Here is an 18,164-nt window from a genome sequence, read left to right on the forward strand (position 1 = left end):
AATAAAAAGAAATGTGCTGTCCCTCAGATATTATGTCATTATTAAATGACAGTTCAGACAGTTTTTGTTAGCTAATGGCTACCTAGTTCAGATTTAAAAATTGACCATGTTCCCTTTCTTTTATTTTATTAGGATTTTATAAACTTACATTTAACTAGTTTCTTACCTTTATTATAAACAGATCTAAATATTTTTCTATTGTTTTTAAAGTATTGTAGAATATTAATCAGAAGTTTTTTTTTTTCATTTTGTTAAGTTGTTTCTTTCTTGTGCTAGAAATTTTAATGTCTTAAGTTATCCATGTTGTTTTCAGTTTTGTTGTTAATCTTTTTAGAATATTTGTTTTTTTAAGGAAACAATTTTCAAAGGTAAATTTAAAGGGCTTGATCCTCTTTCTCATTTTTACAAGATTTGTTAGTCTCCATTATTGCAAGAAAGAGAGCCTGATAACCTGATATCTTTTGGTCACAATCAAGTTTTTTGTAATCGGTTAATTATTGATTGCTGAGGGCATTATCAATACCTATTATAGAAAAAGAAGTTATTCTTGTGGGCTCTAGAAATCATTCAATATACCCATGAAATTTAAAAACGTCTCCCTGAGGTTAGGTACTATATTACTGTCAAGTAAATCTATATTTACTTACATAGTACTGTAATTAGTCTTACTTCTAATACTTTTGAATTCCTTTTCTAATAAAACAAATAAAGATTTGAGTTTATTTAAAAATCATGGAAAATCTCTTTAATATTATTAGGTACTCACTCTATGAATTGTATAATGAATGAATTTGAATCAGTTAGTTCTATACTTGATCCTTCAAAAATGTAATCCTTAAAAAGTACTCAAATAACTTCTTTCAACAAAATTTAAGTTATTTCTCAACATAGACGAAGTACCATCACCTTGGCCATATTTTCTTCAATAATATTTTGCTATCTTCAAATTAGGTATATTATTTAGAATAGTAATTTGATCAGGCTGTAACCAACGTTCATTTAAACAATGACACCAATGTCAGGATTTTAAAGAAAGATTTCAAAGTCTCTTATTTTATAAGATATCCCTCCTTCTGTGTTTAAATACATAAACCAAGAAAGATTGGTGTTTAAAAGTGCTGATATGTTTGTCTGGGACTTATTTCTTACCATATTTATATTTTTTGGAAGATTATTGTAATTTAACACAACATTAGTATCATTTTACATACATTATTCATTGTGATAAAAAAATTGGTATCATTTTTGTCATTTATTTGACAGTTCAACTCTCCTTCACCAATCACACTTCTTTTTATTGATTTGGCTAGGTTTAACTTGCCCCGTTTGTTAAAATGGAGACCATACTGTATATAATTGAATCTAGAAAAACCAGTTATATCAACAAAACTATGTATTTTAGACCCAAGAATCTTCTGAAGCTGTCCAGAAAATAGCAAGGTATGACTTTTATTACACACATCAATACTTATAAACAAAAATTTAAAGTTTGCTTGGATGCTTTATCGTGGATGCTTGATAAATGGTGCCAAAATTATTAATTTTTATGATGTTTTGTTGCATTACATTGTTTTGAACCCCTGTGTTTGCCGTAGGTTCTTACTGAATTAATTTTTGTAACCTTTTTAACACTTTTTCTCTGTTAGATGCTGTAATTTAAGTAATTATTATTCCTACATTTATCTAGATTCTAACTATTTCAGTCCAACAATTATGTTATTCAAAGAAAGTCATACCTTGTAATTTGAATTTAATTAATGTTTACAAGTTTAAAATATCGTAACTTGTAAACCTTGTATCTTTTTTTTAATTGGAAATGTACTGAAAGTGACAACTGTAACATATTTTCAGAAAGAGTACTTCTTTAGTAACTTTGGATAAAATTTGGATTTGCTAAAATTTTTAACAATAAAGAATATCTCTAAAACCGTTCAACTTTATCATTTTGGACCAACCTGTATACAAAAAGTGAAAAAAATGTAAACTTTTTTTCAAAATGCTCAGTGAGTGAACTAGAGACCTTTAAAATGAAGTACGGCTAGACCTACCTTTACATTATTGAAAATCTTTCAAAAATGATTCCTACAATTCCAAAGTGCCAGCTTTGGGTATTTTTTGGTGTAAGAATTATTTTCCTGAAATATGGGTGTTATAGTTTAAAACAAAAAAGTAGATTTTTCTATTCAGCTACTATATATTGTGGACATGTGACCTGCCATAATATGTATACATTCAAAGGTCTGAGAAGGCTATTTTTGTCAAAAGAAAACTAGGATGGGTTTTATGATAGTCTTTAAATTTATAGTAAAAATTAGATAGTAACTTTGTCTTTGATATCATCATCACAGTACTGACACTGCATAATTGATATTTCCTAAAGTGTACAATTAAAAGTATATTTTTACTAAAACTTTTAATTTTCTTATCTGGATAAATTTTATAAAGGATTGAAATAATAAGTACTGATGCTATCAAGCTAACTCTATGCTTTCAAGACTATAAATATAATCATATTTACAATGGTTGTCAAATTAATTACACATAGTATGATTGTGCTGTCATAAAACAGTGCTTACACAGAAGAGTATATTACTTAACAAACTCTTTCAATTATTAACAATCGTTTACAGTAATTCAACTTTAGAGACCAGTAAGGTATAGCCTGGAGAGATTTTCTAAATAGGAATATGCCTATATGTTGTTAACCAGGGGGACCGATTTTGATGAAATTTTGTGTGTGTGTTGAAGGGGATTCGAGAATAGTTTAGATTCATGATTTGGTCCGATTTAAATAGTTTATTTAATTAATTTTTTATTTATAAATTGTTGTTGATGTTAGTGTTTTATATTGGATCCAGCAGATTACGCTATGACACATAATACAAAGTGAACTGATACTTTCAGCTGTTAACACTTTCAGCTGAAGTTCATCAAAGTGGCAGAAACATTTGTTTACATTGAAATTTTAGACGAGCTCCTCACGTGTTAGATTTAATGGGGTGATCAACCGAGGCGGAGAGAAAGAGTGGGGATGGAGGGGCCCCTCCTGCCAACTACAGATAGCCCGTGTGAGGAGCTCGTGTCAGTTTTGGATCCATCAGTATAAACATAAACATAAACCTAAATGTGATAGTGACATTTTTTCTAACCACAATTGTTTTAGAGTTTCTTTACTCGTATTCTTTTTACTTACTTCTAAATTTGTTAATCTAGTATCGCCTTTTATACTATTTTCTTCCATAAATAAAGGTAATTCAAAATCCCAGTCATTTTTAAATCCTTCAGTTTCCATGATGTTAGGCATCATTTCAGTTACATTATTAAATGACTTTGGTAAATCTTAAGACCAGCGGCACGTAATTTCACCCGAAAAAAGTAGTCCCGATTATCGCCGTAGCCGTTTACTCCCCCCCCAAAAAAATTTTTGAAAAAATAAAATTTGAAAAACCTGACTGACAATGTATTTATTTGTTTTTTTGGTGTTATTATTTCGTAGGGCAGTAGTCCAGGTACTACTTCTAGTATAAAACTCGTCTTATCTTATCAGTCATAAACGCGCGCCGGTTACCTTTTGCCTGTAATGAAACCTGCGTTAGTTCTGTCTGAGTTTTGTGTGTGTGTAAGCAGTCATGGCGTGATCTGGGCTTGGACTTTGCAAGCTCGAGTTAATTTTTTTTCTAAAAGAGCAAGCAGCGCAAAGCGCTGCGCAGCGGGCAAGCATCGCGTGATCTGAGTTTTGAATACGCAAGCTAGGGTCTTTTTAGCGTGTGACAAAAACCATCGCACGCCATTTCAATAACTTCACTAATTATTCCTTTCCTTGTCCATGTGGGTTTGTTTGTTTACGTCTGGCGGTCAATCGAAGCCGTCCTATAGGTCACGTGACCCTCTCGGCCAATCGGAAACTTTCCTGTTTGTCACGTGACTACTGTCAACTCATCAAAACGACCATGGTCGGCCATTGTTTTTAGTTTGATAGTCGTAAATCTTGTTATTTATGTGTTTTGTATTGCCAACATTTTACTGCTGAAAAACTGGTTGTTATATGTTAAGATTTACCATGACTTTATAAATAAGGGTAACTTTTTGGAGTTATAAAGAAAGTTCAATATTAATATAATTAATTCGATATAATTTCTATGTTTTGCAGATATGTTCGTGTAAAGTGTCTTTGGAGTTATAAAGAAAGTTCTATATTAATATAATTAATTCGATATAATTTCTATGTTTTGCAGATATGTTCGGATATAAAACGACTCATTAATTCGGATATAAAACGACTCATTAATTGGTAAGATAATAGAAATCAGAACCGTTCCGAACTGAGGTCGCTATTAGCCGCATGTACAGAGTTTGTCAGGAATTCTCGGGATTTATCGGTACTGCTCGGCTCTGCTCGGCTCTGTCCCCACTCTTTCTCTCCGCCTCGGTTGATCACCCCATTAAATCTAACACGTGAGGAGCTCGTAAATTTTAGTAACTATCAAATTACTGTAAACTGCTTGATCAGTAGTGTAATGCAGATTGCAGAGACGAAGTTATTATCTAATTTTAAATTTTGATTGTAGTACAGTCATTGAAGCATTATTGGTCCGAATTTTTTTACTGTGAAACCGAATTGCATACAATTTTGGAATTAGGTTCATTTTACCCTTAACTTCAAAAGTGAAAATGATTTGAACTCCGCAACCACCCTGGGGGTGGTTGCCACCCCTTCTCGGGGGTGAATTCTTTTTTTTCTAAATAACCTCGGATATCGATAGAAGGCCTACTTTTAAGCAAAAAATCATCTATAAAGTTTTTCGAAAAATCCAATAATTTTCAAGTTATTGGCAATCGAAAATTCGTAATTTGCTCCACGTTTTTCATTGGTTTTTGCAAATATCTCCAAAAATATACGTTTTATCGAAAACTTTTATAAAGAACAAAAATTGTAGCAGGTAAAATAATGAATAATTTGGTTTTTTATAAAGTATTCTAAGTGAAGTATTAAGCTAGATATTAAATATCAAAGCTGTTTTTTATTTTGTCTGAAATTTAATCGATGTGGTCAATGCCATCTAGCGGCGAGCAGATGCATTTTAGTCATTCTAATAAAAAAGGGTTTTGTAATGCTTGAAATAAGCTTTAAAATGAGCACTATTAAAAGTCTTTTGCACGTAAAATAAGTGAGCTGTATTGCAAATAAGGGGAGCATCTAATGTTTTTTCTTTTAAATCAATAGGTTTCAAAAGTTCCATTTCCACCAAAATTAAAATTAATCATATTCCACCTAGAATTAACTTTATTATGAAGAGTGTGATAGATTGTATAAGTTTGGCTGCTTCTGGACACATATTTTTCAAAAAAGTCACGATTAAAAAAAATTTCAAATTTCAAAAAAAACCACCTTTTTTCATATCTCAAAAATGACGACAGATACGTATAAATGTGCAGGGATACAAAATTTTGGTATTTTTCTGAAAAACAATTTGGTTTTATTGTTTGTTCTGTCAAACAAAAATTGACGGAGATATGATTGTTTAAAGAGCGCTTGGCAGCGCAATCACAGCCTCTCTTAAGCCCTTTAACCCTTCACCGTTTGAGAAAAAGTTTTTTAATATATATTGCAATGAAGGATCTTGCAGCTCTCTTAATTACCTTTACAATGGTTTTTTATAAATTGTGATAGCACGAAAATTTAAGGAGTTATGGTCCAAAAACGTATCATATTTTTTTCTACTTAGTAACTGAAAATTTCGAAGTGTGAATATTTGGAGCAATGTGAAAGTACGCAGTATAATAGAGACCCAAAACTATTGTAATGTGTATATATATACATAATATGGCTCATATATTTTGGAAACGTAGGCATGAATACATACCAACGTTCTTATATGTATGTATATAACACATTTGAGTGAATTTTATATACTTTGTAAATATTTTACTCAATAATGCAATTTTTTACTATAAATTAAATTATTTTTAAATATGTAATCATATATATTTACTGTTTTAATTTAGGGGTAGTTTTAAGGGTAGAAAAGCTTAAGAATGTGATAATCATTTTCGATAGTGTGAAATAATATTTAAATCCTTTTCATTTTATAAAAAAAATTTAACAATTTTTTATCAAGGGGTAGTTTTTAAGGTTTGAGAGGGGGTTAAAAATTTGATAATTATTATAGAGAATATAAAATATTACTTACTCTATACTTACATCTTTTTATGTCATCCCAAAGTATCTTTTTTTTTGTGATTTTTTCAATTTAGGGGTTGTTTGCGAGGGTTGTAAGATTTTCAAGGGGTTGAAAATTATTTTAATATGAAGTAATTGTGTTAGAAAACACTTTAAAATTTCACCACCTACTATTAGACATGTTTTCTAGCGATAAAATGGCTCAATGTCAATTTTTCCATTAAGGGGTTGTTTACACCCCTTAAAAATAATAGGCGGAGTTCAGATTATTTTCACTTTTGAATTTAAGGGTAAGATGAGCCTAATTCCAAAATTTCATGCAAATCGGTTCACAGTAAAAAAATTCGGAGGTAAGACCGTATTTTTCGCTTCAATGACTGCGCTATTGTGCCAATGATCAATAATCCATCTAATGCCATGGAAATGCTATTTATATGCTGTTATAAAAACTACCTCATTAAATAAAGCTGTGAATGTTTGCACATAAAGTATTTGAATCTGGTTAGCTCCTTTAACATTGTGTCTGGCATTTTTACTGTAGTTATTGAAAAGCAAATGGGGATAACACACTCTTGCCCTTATACTAGAAGCATATACCCCTTATACATATTTATTGATCAGTAAAAATATAAAAATCACTTAATCACCAAAATTTAATCTAAGTTGAATTCCGAAATCAACATATGAGACCATTGTTTTGGTTAGTGCAACAATCAATTGTGGAACTGTAAATAGATTAGACCGGGGGTGAATTTAAACAACCAGCACAGACTCATATTGACCGCAGCAACTTTTTAGTTGGACGATACACTTTCGTCATTGGGATAAAAAGGCTAACTCTTATTGTTACTGAAATCATCGGAGCACTTCAATAAATTATCATGGAATGTTGGAGGGAATATGAATTTTATAAAAAAACTGTTTCGCTTTATGACTTCAGGACCCCAAAACACTGTTCTTTAAACTTAAATCTAAAATGGATCAGGAGATTGGAATAGCTTTGAGTGACTATCGATTATCTCAGGAGTGTTTATTATGTTATAGATAAAGAATACATGAATATACTGTCCGAGTTTTCAACAGAAAAATGCGTGCAAAGCCGCGGGTAACTGCTAGTTTTAAATAAAAATAATATATCATTTAAAATACCTAAGTGTAAAATGTTATTGAACAAAATAATCTTTCAATTTTGTTTAATGATTAAACTGGAATGTCTAGATGGTTATGAAACTTTCAGGGTTTTTAATGGATACAATCAAGCTGTTGTAAGATTTGAAGTATTGCCACTAAAGTTTCAAGAATTTATTGAGACCATAACTCATCAGTATTTTTTATCAATCCCTGTGTCTTGGTGTTGGTTTAAGTTCATACTTCTGCAGTCTACAAGTATAGAAACATTACAATGAGTATATAGTTTCTTACAAAAGTGTGACTATCATTTTTCAACAGTAAACTGTTTTATTTTAAAACAATATGTCCTACAAAGATGCAACCCAAACTTTATACTTATATGGGTGTCAATATTGTATTTTTTATTTATTAACCAAACTTGATTATAGTGTAGATTTAAGGCAGTGTTTAAAAAAAAGATTTCAGGTTGTACCAGACTCTTACTGTTAACCACTATGTACTAAATTAGAGGCTTATAATTAATTGTAAGAATGCCATCTTGAATGAGTATACAATATATCTCATATTTTCATCAATATAGTTCCTTACCATCCTCATCCTGTCCTAACATGTCTGAGTTGCAGCAGAAATCTGCAACTTCTACACATAAAGCTACTTAGCTGAAGGGACGAACCACAGTCGAAACAGGTATACCATTACTAGCATTCTTGACATATTGATGATGATTTGCCTTTTTTCACAATAATTTGGCTCTTCAGCTAAAGAGTTGTTCGTGTATTTGCAGCAGATTTCTACTGCAACATAGGTTGTGGATGGTAAGAAAATAACATTACCTTTGCTTTTGTACCGCATTTTGCGAAATCTCAAACTTTGTCTATAGACAGTTTTTTGAGATATTCGTAATACAGTTCCCTCTCTAAATCCATAAATTCTTGAACAACCTTGATTATTCTGTAATAGCAAGAAAACCCCTAGTTAATGATGTTTTCAAAACATATCTAATCACACTGCCTATTCTCCTTGGTGTAAGTTACTAATGAGCATCGCGTATCATTTATCAGCAAGGTATTTAAGACTGGAGATGGATGATGATTTGGCATGGTGGTGCCTCTTCCATTGTATTGATTATTGGAGTGAGGTTAATTCTTCAGCTCTTCCTAATGCTCTTAAAATTCTAGATACAGTACATCATTGTCACCGGTGCATTCCATTCTAGCCCTGTAGCTAGTCTGATGGCTGAGTTAAGAGAACCGCTTCTGTCTCAAAGGAGAGAACTACTGTTGGTATACTTTCGGTTTGCTCTAATTCAAGACCTTCCAGTTCCGCATATGATCTAATTTTCGAAAATAAATTGAAAGAAAATGGTATAAAAACAAATGCTTCAAAACCTTTTGGTATAAGAGTAAATGCCATGCTAATTAAATTAGGAAACCATGACATTCAGCCAACTGCATTGATGTACCTCCGTGGACAATTAACAGCCCGACTATCATAGCATCCTACACAACTTTAAGAAACAAAACTTATCTGGAAGTATTTTAAGTAGTATGTTTAGCAAAGAACTGAACAAATGGAGGTCTTGCAACATTATAATAATATATGTACAAACAGAACAAAGAGCGAGGCTGGCACTAGTTGTGCCTTTGTGACCACAAGATCTGTTTACGGATTTTGTCTCCCTCCTGCGTCCTCAGCATACCTGGCTGAATTGACAGCCATTGAAAAAGCATTAAAAATTGTGTGCCAAAGTACGGGGAGGCTCCATTACTATGCAGTCTACAGGCTATTAGAGACATATCTCCCAAACATGTTCTAGTGAGTAATATAAAAAAACGCATTAAATGACTTTGCGAGAAGAAATATCAAAGTAGTACTCATGTGGGTGTCAATGAGTTAGCTGACCGAGTTACAAGAGATGCTGTGAAACTCACACAATTTACAAAAAGCTTGTAGCATCAGATATAAAATCCATCATAAACAAGTTACTAAGAGACAAGTGGAAAAAGATCTTGGGTAGGCATGACAGAAAATAAATTAAGAGACATTAAGGAGACAGTAGTGCCATAGGGAGTCTGAATCGCATCAGCCACAGGGAAGAAATAGTTTTATGTTTCCTCAGGATTAGACTTACTCTGCTCACTCATGGATTTCTAATAAACCATGAAATTCTTGTCTCTCTTAAGATGTTTCTTTAACAATTAAACATGTCTTGATTGAGGGTAACTTAACATCTTAGCAGAAAAGGATTCATAATCTGTTAGTATTATTATACTATCACTTTTTTACTATATTCAACAATTTTCTTGTCTGATTTGTTATTGTTATGATTTTATTGGTATTGTAATTTATTTTGCCATTTGTTATAAGTTTCTGTATATATTTTTACTTTTCTTATACGTAGTCATTTTATAAACTTTATCTCCAGGCCAGGTGCATTAAATTCATCCAACAGATCCAGACATTTTTGTATCCAGCAACACAATTCATCTGTATTCAGTGGCTGTCAAATTTATCATTTAACCTCTTTTCTGCTACTAATCTAACTGGCATAGTAAAATTCAATATATTCAAAAAACACATCAATAAAATCATTAAATTTATCATCTATATTTTCCAAAGAATAAATATTACTCTGGTTCACTCTATTTAATACAGAGAAAAATTGTGGATAATTTAATTTATTTACAGCTCTGGTGTGGTCTTGAAATTCATCAGTTTTTTTTACCACTAAATAGTAATCTGGCTGTCAACTTAACTGCTTCATGGTCTGATTCTCGAGAGGAAATAACCATCCTGTTCTCTGTGAGCAAATATACTTGACAATATTGTCTATGCAAGTTCCCTTTTTAACAATTCTACTTTGCCTCATATTAGGCCTAGTTATTTCTCAGGATGCTAAATTAAGATGAAAATCATAAAATATTTTACTGATTTCTTTTTTTTGATTGCATTTACTTGGTAAATATTTACATGAGAAAAGCTACATTAAAATTAGCATATAAAATAATATCAACATTCAGTTTAGTAAGTATGACTAGAATTCCGACAAAAATATTTTTTATTTGATCTAGAAATAAAAAATTAAACAAATGTATTTACTACAAATATATGTTCTAATGATAAATTAAAGCATTCTTTAAGGTTTTCATACAATCTAACGTACAGTATTTCAAAATGTTAGTAAATATTTACCAAAATAATTTTTCAATTACGTTTGATGAACTGGAATAGATCAATGATTATGGGAATTTCCACAGTTTTTACTGGATACGATCAAGCTGTTGTAAGATTTGAAGTAATTGCCACTGACATTTCAAGAATTTATTGAGACTATAAATCATCAATGGTTTTTATCAATTTCTCTGTTTGGCCATTGGTTCAGTTCATTTGTCTGCTGCAGTCTACAAGTAAGTATAGAACCGTTTCAATGAGTTTGTAGTTCTTAAAAAAGTGTGACTATCACGATTCAATAGTAACTGATTTATTTTAAAACAATGTGTCCTACAAAGATTCACTCAAACGTACATATATGATTGCCAATAATTCTTTTCAGTTTCTGCTATTATCTAATAAACACCTTTTTTATTATTATAATACAAAAATACATTGCTTAAATTAAACCACTTTTCATTACTTGACTTGATCAAGCTGAAATTTTGCATATAAACTCAAATCTTGTGACATATTTATTTTTTTGAACTTAGGATGATTAAACTACATGGGCCCTGCCCCACTGACCTTTAAATTTGAATAAGTCTCCATAAGAATTGCATTGTAGAATAATAGTCTGAATTTTAGTCACATGTTCAAAGTGAAACTTTCCATCACTACAAGTTTTATTAATAATCTGTTTAAATATACTAGCTGGTGTGTGAACAAAAGCTGATGTAAACATTAATTAATGATTTTACTGTTCTGATTGAAATATATTTGTGAGGAGAAGCTTGCAAATGAAACAGAAGACAAGAGTTTATGCTTGGATAAAAGTAAAATGCTCTTACATAACTAATCACAAAAAGAACGAGATTTTCGATTATATGCTTATCACGAGGACACAGTAGCAAGCTCACAAGAAATTTAACAAAGTAGAAAATGGTTTAAAAAACATACTTTCTTTATTAACCAAAAATTCTTCATAGTGTGGAAATAAAATAGTGTTTTTAAAAAAATATGTCAGGTTATGCTAGATTATCACTGTAAGGAAAAAATATAACTGCTGTATTTAAAAAAAGTAATATTGTTTGTACAATTACAACAACAATATAACTTTTTTTAAATATAGCAGTATATATATATATATATATATATATATATATATATAATATATAATAAGCAATATATCAATATATATTTTAAATATTTTAGAGCTTTTTGGGGAATTCTTACCCCCATATCCCTCTTTTGCTATGCCAATGATTTGTTAGGTACAATGTTCTAAAAAATATAAACATCATATACTATAGTCTCTTTTTTTTGCTCATTATATTCTTGTAATATCTTGTTAGTACATATATGTTATAATTTAGGTATCCTAAAATTGAAAAATATAATGTTACCAATAATAATAATGTTTAACACGATATTATTGTAATACTATAACATATTATATATAGTGTACTTGTCTGAATTGTGTTGCAGTGGCAAGCAGTACTGAAAGCAAGAAAAAGGTAAATAACATGTTAGAAAAAGATATCGTTATGATTAACCTGTATAGCTTATTTTTACTGATGAAATTAAGGAGTATAAAAGGTTTAATCAAAAAGATCCTGACACTTAAGTATAGGCTCTTTCTAATGATATTGTAAGCAGCTTTCTGCAATTAGCAATAACACTGGTGAAATAACAAGCCATCTGCTGCTTCTGTTCATTGTTAAACTGGTATATCAATAACTGCAGATCATTTCAGACAAGGGGGTTAAACATAAAGCAGTGAACAAATGTGAATCGTATTTTCCAGGGACATAATAACATGGTTTATGAAGTACAATATTGTTGATGAATTTCTTATAGAAAATGTGGCAGGTTCTGAGATATGGTGCTTCTTTCCTGCCATATCAGTCAAACTGCCTTAAAGAAAGTTAATGAAATCCTCTGAGTTAACAAAAACATATTTGAAAAACAACTTGCAATTTTCTTGGCAGAACTTTAGATAACTATAGTATAGGAGCTAGCAACGTTTTCGAGAAAGAATTTCAGGTCAGCTGAAATTTTTGATATGCTGTCTTTCTTGCTCTTTCGGTTGGAGTCCGGGCTATCTGGCTGGCGGTAGTGGTTGCGTTTATTAATGCGCATCTTACTTGCACAGGTAAAAATCCTGGAGCGCTTCGGTAAATGGACAACATGGCGTCAGTCCTAAAGTCACATGTTTGTTTTGTGTTTGTGTTATTTGTGATGTTTATTTATTAATTTCGCTACAATCGCCAGTGGTAAAATGAAATGTGTTTCTGTAATTAAAAAAAGCACTTCAAACTGTCTCTCTCCAACCACCTGTCTCATTTATTTCAGTAGGCAGTTCAATGTCACGGTACCTTTTAATTTATATTTTAAATGTATATTCAAAACTTCCTGGCACTTCTTCAGTTTATCAACCACGAAAAGAATGATTTTATCTTTATGTCCTTTACAGAAAACACATTTCATTTTACCACTGGCAATTGTAGCGAAATTAAAAAATTAAACATCACAAATAACACGAACACAAAAACAAACATTGACTTTAAGACTGACGCCATGTTGTCCATTTGCCGAAGCGCTCCAGGATTTTTTACCTGTGCAGGTAAGATGCGCATTAATAAACGCAACCACTACCGCCAGCCAGCAGATAGCCCGGACTCCAACTGAAAGAGCAAGAAAAACAGCATATCAAAAATTTCAGCTGACCTGAAATTCTTGTTTTAGAAACGTTGCTAGCTCCCGTACTACTAGGTGTGTTTACCATTAGTGCTGCCAACTGCAGGAAAAGATTATTATAAGATAATTATACCTCCATTTAACCCCATAGATAACAATGTTAGGAACTGTTTGACTCCATCATGTTCATGTAATTAACTTTTAGGCTTACTAGAATTAAGGTCTCATACATTTAAAAGGCAGTAATTTTAATCTATACTCGTTATAAGAATTCGATATATCGAGAATTTTGATGTAATGAGGTTCGATATATCAAGTCTGGGGCAGGCTTCATTATAAAGAGGTCCACAACAACTACAGTAATAATGTAGGCTTGATTATGAATACTTTATCAGGAAATGTGTAGTATGAAATTATAACAAGTTTTGCAGATAAATTAAAATGCATTAATTTTAACGAAACATACAGTATTGCAGAATAAATGGGAGCATGAAATAATAATTCAAAATGTTTTTTAAAGTACAAGATATTTGTTATCACACTTTTACACAAAATGCACAGTATGAAAATCTAAAGCTAAATGTTAAAATCTAATTTAAGTTAACAAAATCAACTGAAATTCGGTTGAATCACGGTAACGTCCATATGAAAAAGAAGGTGATGTCGTGATTCACCACTGCCAACAACAGAAAACTAAGGAGATGGTGGGTTTTTTAAGTATCTACATGAAAAATACGATGCTATTACTTTGGTTTGTTGCACCGATATACTGAAAACTTTGATATATAGAGGTCAACAGTAGACCAAAATTAAGGAAAAAAAATTCAATGTATTGAGGTTGTTTACATTAAAACCTCTGATATATATAGGTAAAATTAACATTGAAGTAAACAGTATATTTAAGGGGAATGAAAAAAACTTTGATTTATCAAGGAATTTGATATATTGAGGTTCGATATATCCAGGTTCCACTGTATTAATGATTGTTTTAACTTTTATACATTACAAATTTGTAGTACCTATTTTCAATGTTATAGTAAAAGTTACTTTTTTAACATTGTTTATTATAGTTATGAGGTATTCACATGTAACGCTTAACACTGTCAAAATAGAAGGTCATTGACCAGAATTAACTCACATTACAGTTATATAACATCCATCCATTGGATATGTAAGTGTTTAGCTTTATAATTATAATGAATGAAAAGTTGTATAGAAATATATGTCCTCCAGAACAACAAAACAAATCCTGTATGGAACCTGTTAGGAAGTGACAGTATTTTCTATTTAACAATGGAGGAATCAGATGTTATTTTGTCCTCAAGAAATTATATCTCAGAAAGCTCCTTAAAATGTATTGACTTAGCTGGTTTATGTGGACAGAACAGTGTTGAACTCTGTCTTATCCTCTTTCTCTAACAACAGTCAATGGCTAAGTTGGATGAATGGTGCATTTAAGATATACTGAACTCAGCAGTCAATCCATTTAAATTGGTAAATCCTGACAAAAAAGGGAGCTGGCTTTGGATAGTATGAGGAATCAATCCTGCAAAACAAAGGTAGACTTTTTATTGAAGGAAGGGCTCTTCTTATTGGAAAACAAATTCTGTAAATCGCTTGAATTTACCAAACCTTTACAATTGGGTTTTTTTTATGTTTTAAACCAATTTTAAAAAAAAAAGAAAATTTTTTTCAACAAACCAAAAACCCCTATTCATTCAAACCCAAAATTTTTTTCTCTCCCCCACCTTTTCCCTCCACTTTGGCCCCCAAAAACCCTCCCATCTTTCCAAAACCTTTGGAACAAAAACAAAATCAAAAAATAAATTCCAAAAAAATGAAATTGGGAAGAACAAATTTTGGGGCATTTATTTTTCTGTTCCCCCCCCACCCCCCCCCCCCCCCACCCCCCCCCCCCCCCACCCCCCCCCCCCCCCACCCCCCCCCCCCCCCACCCCCCCCCCCCCCCACCCCCCCCCCATGTATCTTTGTGATACTTATGAATAATTTACTTTGTAACTTACCCTAAATGAAAGAAATAAAATGTAACAGAATCAAATGTTACTGAAATCAATGTTTGTAGTTCAAAAGGTAAAATAAGATATCAATTACAACTAATAATACAATAACATCAACATGTTATTTTATTTTAGAATATCTTTAGAAAATAATTCAAATTTAATGGAATAAAATATTAGGTTGGGATTTTTGATTTTTAATTAGACATAAATTAATACAATTAAATCTTGTTTTTACACTCAGAAATGTGTGCAAACTTTTTTACAACTATTATTATGCAATTTAGTTTATATTATCACTAATCTAAATTTTAAATTATAAAACTATAAATTATTAGATTTGAGTATTTTTAACATTTTAATCCTGGAACTAATAACTAAAAAACTCAACTTTTCATGTCTTAAAAAATACCAGTAAACAAACAATAAATATATAAAAGTTAGGATTATATTACCTTTGGTACAAAGCCAACATCATAGGCCAAGTAAAGTAGCAGGTCTAGGAGGTTCTCACCCAGAACCCTGAGCTTGTCAGTGCATGCTAATGAGAGATTGTTCTTTGGGTCAGTGGTTTCTTTGTGAGCACCCAGTCGCCTCATTACACTTCGCACACTGTTCAGTTGATGTTGATATGTCACACATTCCTGCAATAACAATAACAATAGGTTTATTGCTATAAAGCTTACACAAACATCGACACAAGTCATGTATAAAATATAAAAACTAGCAGAAGTACAGATAAGAAATCTTTGACCCAAAACACAAAGTTGCCAAACAGTCACACCACAATTTAAATATTACTTTAAAAGATAAATAAATAAATAACAGAAATATAACAAAATATTCAAACAGGTATATTAAAATAAATAAATAACAAGTAAAGCGCAGAATCAAAAATTAAATAACAGAATTATATAACATTGGTAAATTTAAAAATATAGTCTGTATGAATAAAAAACATATGAGATTAACATTTAAAACCTAATTGTTAAACTAAATAGGTTATATCTATACAAACTAACAGTTCCACAGTCAAAAATTCTTTTAAAGAATAAAATGGATGTACTAAAAACCAAGAATAACATTTTTTTTATTTACATTTATCACAACTTTATTAAGAGATAATTAAAGGTCTTAAAAAGTTATTGACCTTCAAAGTGATTACTGTGTGACTATGATAGTTTTATTCAGTCTATAAAGAATATATGGATACATTTTCTATACCAAAATATATAACTGGAAAGAAAATCACTTTACAACTAGTATTATTACAAAACTTTAAGTTTTATTTTGACCTTTAAAAAGTTTAATGATGTAAAATAACATTTATTGATTTATTTGGATAGCATTTTACAAATGTGGTAATGTCAATAATATGACTTATCTACATTGTAAAGTTAAAAGTTTTTTTAACTTATAAAAACTAATAGTCCGCTTGACTTATAAGAATACATAATCAATAACTCAATATTCATGGGCCTAATTAACTCAAAAAAATCCTTAGTTGTTGTTCAACACACATAAAACATAGATTAGATTTGAAAATTAATTTATTTTATACAAATCCAGTTATTTAGTGAATAAGATTGTTACCTGATAGGCTGTGGTAATCTTTAGTGTTGTGGGTTTGAGCATCTCTGAAGTGCGCCGCAGACAGTGGTGCATGTGTGAGACGTTAGCTATCTCAGCAGTCAGCAGAGGGGATAACAGGTCCTGAAGCTTGGAGCAGGCCAAGGAGTAACGACATTGAATGTCTTCAAACAGAGCATTCAGCACTCCCAGCTGGTTCTGAGTCAACATCAGGCAATAGTCACTTGGGAATTCAGTAGTTTTAAATCACAGTTACCCTAATCTATTCATTTTATAACCACGCAAATTCAATATTTGACTGTAAAGTATGCTGCCACTAGTCAAAATTTACAAGGATTAATACTTAGAGCACAGAATACGAGGGGGTACCAAAAAAAAACCGGAATTATTTTATAAAAATTATATATTATCAAATTTTTTACAATACGACCTTATCTCCTTCAAAATAATCTCCATTACAACTAATACACTTGTCCCAACGGTATTTCCATTGATCAAAACATTTTTTGTAGTCATCTTTAGAAATGGCTGCAAGCTCGAGCTTCGTTTTTTTCTTAACCTCTTCAACGCTGTCAAATCGTTGACCTTTCAAGCCTCTTTTCATGTGTGGAAATAAAAAAAAGTCGCATGGAGCGAGGTCAGGCGAGTAAGGTGCGTGGGGCAGCGGAACCATGCCGTTTTTGGCTAAAAACTGCCTAACTCAGATGGCTGTGTGTGCCGGTGCGTTGTCGTGGTGGAAGAACCAGTCTCCAGTCTGCCACAAATCGGGTCTTTTCTGGTGAACACTGTTGCGCAATCTTCTTAAAATCTCCAAATAAAATGTTTGGTTGACAGTCTGACCTGGAGGAACAAACTCAGAATGAACAATGCCTTTAGCATCAAAAAAGCAAATCAACATGGTTTTGATGTTTGATTTGACTTGCCGACATTTTTTTGGACAAGGTGAAGATGGCGACTTCCATTGGCTTGACTGTTGCTTCGTTTCTGGGTCATAACCATAGCACCATGACTCATCACCAGTAATTACCTTTTCCAGAAAATCGGGATCATTTTCGAGATGTTCGTTCAGAAGGCGGCAAGTTTCAACTCGATGTGCCTTTTGATGGTCAGTCAGAAGTCGAGGAACAAATTTGGCAGCAACCCTTTTCAGTCCTAAATCTCCTGTTAAAATTCGCTGAACCGAGCTCCAAGTTAACCCACTACTCTCTGATAGTTCCTCAATTGTCTGTCGACGGTCGGTGAGCACAAGTTCACGAATTTTCTCAACATTTTCGTCCGTTCGAGAAGTTGATGGACGTCCAGAACGAGGTTTGTCTTCAATCGACATGTCGCCATTTTTAAATCGAGCAAACCACTCGTAGACCTGAGTTTTCCCCATAGCATCATCTTTGTAA

At 31.7% G+C, this 18,164-nt stretch overlaps 1 protein-coding gene and 1 long non-coding RNA gene across 2 annotated transcripts in view; one reads left to right on the forward strand and one right to left on the reverse strand.

The window, feature by feature from the left end:
• LOC124353611 (baculoviral IAP repeat-containing protein 6-like) overlaps positions 1-18,164 on the reverse strand; it is a 183,889-nt gene that overhangs the window by 122,268 nt on the left and 43,457 nt on the right. Inside the window, 3 exon segments of the mRNA XM_046803533.1 lie at positions 11,931-11,962; positions 15,636-15,824; positions 16,774-16,968. Of these exon segments, the coding sequence (XP_046659489.1) occupies positions 11,931-11,962; positions 15,636-15,824; positions 16,774-16,968 (416 nt within the window).
• Positions 251-12,462, forward strand: LOC124373766. The gene is made up of 3 exons (XR_006923472.1): positions 251-368; positions 10,570-10,719; positions 11,951-12,462. It is a non-coding gene; the product is annotated as an uncharacterized LOC124373766 (long non-coding RNA).

The sequence above is a fragment of the Homalodisca vitripennis genome, chromosome 1 (assembly GCF_021130785.1).
Source record: "Homalodisca vitripennis isolate AUS2020 chromosome 1, UT_GWSS_2.1, whole genome shotgun sequence".
Lineage (NCBI taxonomy): Eukaryota > Metazoa > Arthropoda > Insecta > Hemiptera > Cicadellidae > Homalodisca > Homalodisca vitripennis.